At 45.5% G+C, this 8636-nt stretch overlaps 1 protein-coding gene across 1 annotated transcript; it reads left to right on the forward strand.

Annotated features, from left to right (window-relative positions):
- Positions 1-2926: 2926 nt before the first annotated feature.
- LOC4332412 (protein spotted leaf 11) lies at positions 2927-8387 on the forward strand. The gene is made up of 4 exons (XM_015777309.3): positions 2927-3453; positions 6020-6136; positions 6272-6697; positions 6786-8387. Exons 1-4 carry the CDS (start codon positions 3046-3048, stop codon positions 8013-8015), a joined length of 2181 nt encoding a protein of 726 aa, XP_015632795.1. The 5' UTR covers positions 2927-3045; the 3' UTR covers positions 8016-8387.
- Positions 8388-8636: the final 249 nt, after the last annotated feature.

Here is an 8636-nt window from a genome sequence, read left to right on the forward strand (position 1 = left end):
GGCAACCGGAGGTGGCCCCGACCCCACGGGTGCAGTTGATGGAGATGTGGTCTAGCGACTCGCGAGCCGTCGGAGACCACGCTGGTAACTGCGAGGGCGAGGATGACGAGCAGCAGCGTGGGCCACCGCCGGCGTTCCCCTCGTCCTCCCTCTATCGCCAGCCTCCGCGACAGAGCCGCCGCCCCTGGTTTCTCTACGCCCCGATGCCGCTCTCAACAAAGAAAGAGAGAATATAGGAGGGGGTCACTGACAGGTGGGCCCTACTTTTTTTAAAGTTTATTTGACGACTAGGATGCCACGCCACGTCAGCGAAACCACCCTATAAAACCACCAAGGAGCTAAATTGCACCGGTTTTAAGAGTTGTGGGTCGAGATATCCAGTTATGTGGTTTAGGGTTACGAATTAGATTTCGATCCCTTTTAAGGGTCACAAAGTGAACTTATTCCACAGCTCGGTTCGGTGGCTTGAGCAGCTTTGCAGGCTTGCAGCACGTCGGCCCATCCCAAGTCCCAACCCAACTGGCAAACGTGAGGCAACTGCCGTCGTGACCGCGCGTGCCGGCCGACCGCCAACCACGGCGCGCCGCACTTCGACTCCAGCGAGCGAGAGGAGCGCCGCGCCGCGCGCGCTGGTGGGACCGCAGCCCGCAGGCCAGGCGTGGCGGCCCTGCCTGGCACAGATGCTGCCCCGCCAGCGCCAGAAGTGGAGGACGCGGCGGCGTCCGCGATCCGCTTTAGCGCCACCCGTCGCGACTCGCGACGACCCCGCTAGTCCGTCGGTCCGCTGCATCGCCCTGTGGTCTGCGTGACTGCGTCGCCTTGCCTTGCGTTTTCAGCCCTCGATCACATGCGCATGCGCGAGGCCGCGGACCACGCGCACAAGTGTCGCGGCCACGGAGCCGTCTCCCGGCTGTTTCCTACAGTAGTCCACGCCGCGCGTGAGCGCGTCCCATCCATTCACATGAGGAGAGGAGAGGAGCGTCCTGATTTCCCTCCCCACCGTCGGATCAGCCAGGGACCTTCACGACGGCGTGGATCGCCCCCCCCCACCCCCACTCCCCCTGCGGTGGTTGGCCGGTGGGCCCTGACTGGCCTCGGGGAACACGTCAGACCATGTGCGCGCTAGGGGCCCATAGGGGGATAGGCCCAGGTAGCCCGCGGCGGCGGCTCGCGTACAGTTGGCCAGCCGCCGCGGCCGCAAGGAAAACCGGAGAGTATAGCCGATAGCGAGATCAAGCCAGGCTGCCAGCCAGCCAGCCGCGCAAGCTGGGAGCCGGCTATCGTACATGCGGACAGACGCAACAGCTGCGCGAGAGCGACGTACGGGGGGAGAGAACGCACTTGCTTGGAAGGAAGGAGCATACATTTCGGCGGATTCCTTGGGCGGCGGCAAAAAGGCTCTGCATGATTGCAGCTGGAGAACAATTCGATCTGTAAAAGCTTACGTGCGCCGGCAATATACGAATTGGGCAAATGCTCTCGTGTGTCCTTTTAGCTTGGACCAGGTGTATGTTATTATAGACAAAACCTAAAGAAATCCCCTTCTTTTCTTGTGTAGCGGAACCACGACACGTATGATTAGGCCAGTGTTTGCATAGTGACTACGAATAATGATAAAGAGTTCACGACGAGGTATCAACTATTAGTTGGGTTGAATCTCACATAATATAATACTCATGTATATAGCTCAAGAGATCCTTAAATACGACAAGAATGTATACGAATGTATTTGCTGATTATTTTTGGGAGAAAATGCAAAAGGTACCATGTCATTCGATTACAAATGTATGGCTGCACTGAGAAACAGTTTCTGGACAGGTTAACACATAAGCAAAGACCATTTCATAATGCACATGCTCTTCTTATTCTTCTTGTCGAACTTACATATGTCATTGACAAAGTGGTATCCAAAAATCTTTGATCACTATCATACGTTACCATGCTTGTTTAATTTGACCAAATAAAACTTTTTTTTAAGGATTGGTTTCCAAAACTTATGACCTAGTCCATTACGAGTCACAATGTCTATGATTTATTCAGAATACGGCGCAATAATTTTATATAACTTGTCCATCATGAATATAAAACAAAAAACTTGTGTTTAAAAAAATATGAATATATAGTTACCATTAGAGCAAATAAACTTGTATACTTAAAAAATCGTTAGGCACCGGTGAAAGGTTCAATCGTAATAAGATACTTCGTCTCAACACGTCAAACTAGGTGAAATAGTCGGCATGCAGGAGATTCGAATCCAGGCTGATGGGATACATGCATTGCCAGCTGCCCAGCCATTACACTGTAAACGCATCTCAAATAAACTTGTACGAACAAATATCTATACTAAATAGAATAGGTAACTAAAGTATAACAAAACAACGATTAAAAAGAAAATCATTTTTGGACATGTGCTACAACTTGCAAAGTTTGAGCTCTGATTAGAGTGTGGTTTTAGGCGAAAAAAAAGTCCAGTCTTGTCTTAGCTAAGCAGACAGATCATCACGCATCTCATTGTGCTTTTGAAGTCCCTATCCGTCCAAATTAGGCTATCTCTAAAGATTAACTAACGAGCCACTCAACGAAAAAGCCACCAAAATCTAAACACTCCAGCCAGCCCAAAAGCCACGCCGTCCACTCCATCTCCGCCTCCAGTGGGTCATCATATCTCACGATTACCATCTCACATAGTACACCGGTGTGGCCATCTGCACCGTCCATTGCTCATCGAGATTATTCCAACTCCCTTGGTCTACACCTCCGGTGCACCCGCGCACCAGCCGAGCCGAGCCGGCGCCGCGGAAGGAGGCGGCGGCTTGCGTAAGCCCGTATAAGTTCACGGGTTACACTGACTGGTGGGACCAGACCGGGTGGCCCACTGGCAGGAGGAGGCTATACTAGTCGAGGCGATGAAAAGCCACTAATCTCCAACCTCGTCTACACTTCTCCAAATCCCCCCACGGCGCATCGCCCGCTCGCCCTCGCCGCCACCACCACCCGCCTCCGGCCACCGCACACTAGGGCGGCTTGAGCCCCAGCGCCGCCGCCATGGACGAGGAAGCGAAGCCGAACCCTAACGCCGACGCGGCGCCTGCTGCAGCGGAGGCAGCAGCGTCTTCTCCGCCGCCGCTTTCGAGCTCGGAGTCGGCGGAGGGGAAGGATAAGGAGGAGGAGAAGGAGGAGGAGGAGGAGGAGGAGGCGGGGGATTTGGTGGAGAAGCTGGTGGAGTTGGTGGAAGAGATCGCCGCCATCTCGGACTTCAGGAATGCATACCGGCGGCAGTTCTGCAACCTGTCGCGGCGGATCCGGCTGCTCGCGCCCATGCTGGAGGAGGCCAAGGAGGGGCCGCGGCCGCTGCCGGATGTGTCGTATTCCGCTCTCCGGCGGCTCAGGGAGGCGCTCGCTGACTCCAGGGAGCTCCTCCGGCTCGGCGTCAGCGGTAGCAAGATCTCCCTGGTGCGTTTCTCGCTTGAGGCTCGTTGTTTTGTTGCCATATTTGGTCGTTAAAAGATTACATTTCTTCTGCTTATGGCCTTTCGAGTTTATTTAGGATTTAATAGGAGAATTTGCCTCAAGAATTGGAGCGGATTTTAGTGCGTTCATACTCCAAACTTCGTATTAGCACTTCCAATTGTCCCCTGTGATATGACCATTTTAGATAACTCTTTGACATGATCTACTGTATCTCTACATTTTTAAAATATTTTGTTGTTTCTTAATTGTTATTTTGTGGTTGTGAAGTAAGCTCAAGCTTAATAATACATGCTGAAGGTTGGACCAGGTTTTGTTATACCTGGGTGTCAAATCAATGCCGGGCCAGAGCAGTTGATGCTGTTTAGCAACAAGCTTGTCAAAAACATTATCTCATTATATTTTTCCTTTTCGCTGGTGGGTCAGAGTGAAATCGGCCTCAACCATGGTATAGGAACTAATTCTGTCACATAAGTTGTAACGAGCTTAATTTCTGACGCAATTTTGTGCGCAGCTAGACTAAAATTCAATTGAAACTAGAGATGTATTTGATAAACAGTCTTGTTTCGATCTTTTATATTATTAGGAGAGGTCAGTAAGGATCCACTAAGTTTGTACTGGACACCAATAATTTGCCACGTTAATTGCAGAAAAAGAGAAATATCTGCACCGTTAGATTGTGGTTAGGTCAAGATTACAATGGGGTAGATTTATCATATAATTTTATACAATGTAGAGTTGCATCTATGGAAACAAACATGTATATGAAATTCTGCTCTTTTATAATCTATAGTTGCACACAAAATTGCACGGGAAAATCCGCTAGTGTATACAAGTGTATTTTGTATATATATATAATATAATAAATTATTTGATGGGCAATATTTTATAGCATCATGGTTGGTTAGTTTTAAGGTTCCGCTCGGTGTTTTAGGTTCTCATTGCAAAAACATCTCTGTGGGGGATTGAAAAATTCTTTTCTTTTTTACTTTTCAGCAGATTTTTGCTGCATTTGAACGAATTTTCAGTGCATCCAAACAAGTTTCCTTTTTTTTACCAGATTCACTTCATACAGGATCTACTTGTAAAAATTTCGAATCAAAATTTCAAAGTCTGGTCCTACTAGGGCATTTATAGTATAGAAGCTCAATAAACTATATTTCCCTGATTTGTAAAGAAAGCTCACTGTGAAGTTACTGCACATTAACCCTGGTCCCACCAGGGCATTTATAGTATATAAGCTCAATAAACATCATTTTTTCTGACTTGTAAAGAAAACTCTGTGAAGTTACTGCACATTAACCCTGGTCCCACTAGGGCATATATTGAGTTACCATAAATGTTAATTTCCATACCTGGGTTGCTCTTTGCAGCTGAAAAGAAAAACTGATTGCACTCGTGCATTTATCTTGTAACCTTCGTCAGAATGATGTGCTGTGTTCCCCCTCCCAGGATCGTTATCCTCGTCCCGGGAATATGGGGACAATCTTATCCCTGCCTTGTTAAAACCTTTCAAAAGTAGTGTCACTCATGAACCTGGGAGCTTTGGTGACATGTAACTACAAAGGAAAAAAGAAATGTACCAAGAAAAATGCATTTAATATGGATCTGTAGCATCGGACTTGTTCAAAAGAATAGCTCTTTACTTTATTCTGTACTGTTGCTCGTGGACTAACAGTTCTGTTACACAAAACATAATTGTGGTTATTACAATGAAGATGAACTATTCACAGAAGTGCTTTGTTCTACTTGAATTAAAAAAGAAGAGAAAAATCACATGCTGATTACATTTGACATTCCTATTAAAGTTCTTACGCAGATGATTAAGTGAAGAAATTCTCTTAGTAATCGCTAATGTAGAAGTTATACGTAGAGGTCTCATCGTCTAAATTTCTTCTGGGTTCTCATCAACTGTTCTTCTTCTTTTCCTTTTTGGAGTGCGAGCATCGCCTGCTGTGTTTTTTTGCCCAATGATCGGTACATTGGAACCTGCTCATGAAAAAAAAAAACTGAAATATAGTCTGGTACATGCACTGCTGACCTTGGCTATCATGGGCCACAAACACATGTGGTAAGGATAGTGTGGTTATTGCAAGCTATGAGCAGCGAGAGATGCAAATTTCACATTTCTTGGGTGGATCTAAAATGGTAGTTTCTGGAGTTCCATATTGATGTTGTAACTGATTTACATCAACTTTTTTTTTTCAATATGTCAATTGCAGATTTGTGGTTGAAAATTTTACGAATTAGGGGTCCCTATTGTAATGCATAACTACTACAAATATTAGCTTTTCAAACTACCAAACAGTGTTTTTTGCAAAAAATTTCTATATGGAAGTTGTTTTAAAAATCATATTAATCCATTTTTCAAAAAACAAATTAGTTAATACTTAATTAATCATGCAGTAGTACATATTTCGTTTTGCGTGCCGGGGAGGAGGGGTTCTCCTCCTCCTGAACGCAGCCTTAGTAAACACCGGACATTGAGGAATGCAACGTTTTTAGTAGACAGTCATGTGCATTTCCTAACCATAAGGGTTTGATTTTGCAGGTTCTTGAGAGAGAGAAAATAATGAAGTCTTTCCAGGATATTACTGCAAGGCTTGAACAAGCCTTAGGTTTAATCTCATTTGATGAACTTGACATATCAGATGAAGTAAGAGAACAGGTAGGCTAACATATTCATGAGTATTTTTTTTCCATTTAGTAAAAGAACTATTGGAGTGAGATATTTTTAGTATTTTTTTTATTTTGTTTTGTTCAATTTTGCAAACTTGTTAACATGTGTGTGGCTATTGTGCAGGTTGAATTGGTACATGCTCAGTTCAAAAGAGCTAAAGAACGATCTGATCCATCTGATGATGATCTCTTTAATGATTTGGTGTCCGTCTACAACTCAAGCACCAGTGCTAATGTTGACCCAGATATTCTCCAGAGGTTATCTGACAAGTTGCAGCTTGCCACTATATCAGACCTCAATCAAGAATCATTGATCTTGCACGAGATGGCTAGTGGCGGTGATCCTGGTGCCGTTGTTGAGAAGATGTCAATGCTGCTAAAAAGAATCAAGGATTTTGTGCAGAGTCGAGATCCTGAAATGGGAACCCCAGTAAATACGACAGAACTTTCGGGAAAAGACAACATGGCATCTCTGATTGTTCCGGATGATTTCCGTTGCCCCATATCGCTGGATTTAATGAAAGATCCAGTTATTGTTGCCACTGGACAGGTAGTTGATTAACCTATGTCTACTTTCAATACGCATGCCTCCCATTTGTATTTGGACTTACAATAATTCCTTCAATATGCACATGCAGACTTATGAGCGAGGATGCATAGAGAGATGGTTGGAGGCTGGGCATGACACCTGTCCAAAGACACAGCAGAAGCTTCCCAATAAATCTCTAACCCCAAATTATGTCTTACGCAGCCTTATAGCTCAATGGTGTGAAGCAAATGGTATGGAGCCACCAAAACGTGCTGCTCAACATCATAATGCACCAGCATCATGTACCGCTGCTGAACATAGCAACGTCGTTGAGCTTCTTCAGAAATTATTGTCACAAAACCTAGAAGACCAGCGTGAGGCTGCAGGTATGCTTCGTCAGCTTGCCAAGCGCAGTCCTGAAAATCGTGCTTGTATAGGAGATGCTGGTGCTATTCCTATTCTTGTTAGCCTGCTATCTATAACTGATGTTAGCACTCAAGAGCATGTAGTTACTGCTCTCTTGAATCTTTCGATATATGAAGAGAACAAGGCAAGAATAATCACCTCTGGAGCTGTTCCTGGAGTAGTTCATGTGTTGAAGAGGGGAAGCATGGAGGCTCGGGAGAATTCAGCTGCCACACTGTTCAGTCTTTCACTAGTAGATGAGAACAAAATAACAATTGGGGCTTCTGGGGCAATTCCAGCTCTTGTGCTTCTGTTGAGTAATGGAAGTCAACGGGGTAAAAGGGATGCAGCTACAGCCCTATTTAACCTGTGTATCTATCAGGGCAACAAGGGCAAAGCTGTTAGAGCTGGATTGATCCCTGTACTATTAGGACTAGTCACTGAGACTGAAAGTGGTATGATGGATGAGGCCCTTGCTATATTGGCAATTCTCTCGAGCCATCCTGAGGGCAAGACTGCAATTAGTTCAGCCAACGCCATTCCAATGCTAGTTGGAGTAATCAGAAATGGATCAGCAAGGAACAAGGAAAATGCTGCTGCTGTTCTGGTGCATCTCTGCAATGGTGAACAGCAGCAACAGCATCTTGCTGAAGCGCAGGAGCAGGGAATTGTGACCCTGTTGGAGGAACTAGCCAAAAGTGGCACAGACAGAGGAAAGAGGAAAGCAATCCAGCTTCTTGAGCGAATGAATCGGTTTCTTATGCAGCAAAGTCAAGCCCAAGCCCAAGCAGAGGCCATGGCACAAGCTCATGCGCATGCACAGTCTCAAGCTCAGGTTCAGGCTCTTAACGAAGCTCAATCTCAGGTAGAGATGCAGGTGGAGCAATTGTTGCTTCCAACTACTTCACATCTTTCTGATAGACGAGACGGTTGATAAGCAGGATGTTATTCATAGTTAGTGGGTTTCTTTTTTATTCATAGTCAGCGGCTTGTTTTTTTGGCTGAGGCTAGCAGTTGGAAGATCGCCTGCAATGCCTAGCGTGGAGGTGTGTGGTTTTTGTTAAGCAATTAGAATCAGGAAGTGCCATTAGCGTGATTCTAGGGCCATGAGCTTCTTGACAATTGAGTTTTGAGGTCGTGGAACTGTTAACCTGTGTGCCGTTTGTACAATGCACCCAGTGATGAATGTTGGGACCCTCGAGTTTTAGGGAGGTGCCATTCTACTTGTACCCGGTGCCTATTACAGGACTGGTCTGTGGCTTCCAAGGTTGATAATTTTACTTGCCTGACTCACAGTTTCAGTGAATTGTTTGTTCACTTTGTTAAGCCAAGATTTCCCTACATAGCTATCCATAATCTATTGCATGGCTGGAGCATGGAGGGCTTTTCATATGGAATGCTCTTTCTTCAGTTGGTTTAAGCTTCAGGTCTGATCTACATTTCTCAGCTATCATGTACACCCTCTATTCTCAAATATAAATATTTCTAGAAGTTTTAGCAGAAATTAAGATTAAGGTCAGAATAATTGTGATTGGTTGGGATGAGAAAAAAAAAT

This window comes from Oryza sativa, chromosome 3, assembly GCF_034140825.1.
Source record: "Oryza sativa Japonica Group chromosome 3, ASM3414082v1".
Lineage (NCBI taxonomy): Eukaryota > Viridiplantae > Streptophyta > Magnoliopsida > Poales > Poaceae > Oryza > Oryza sativa.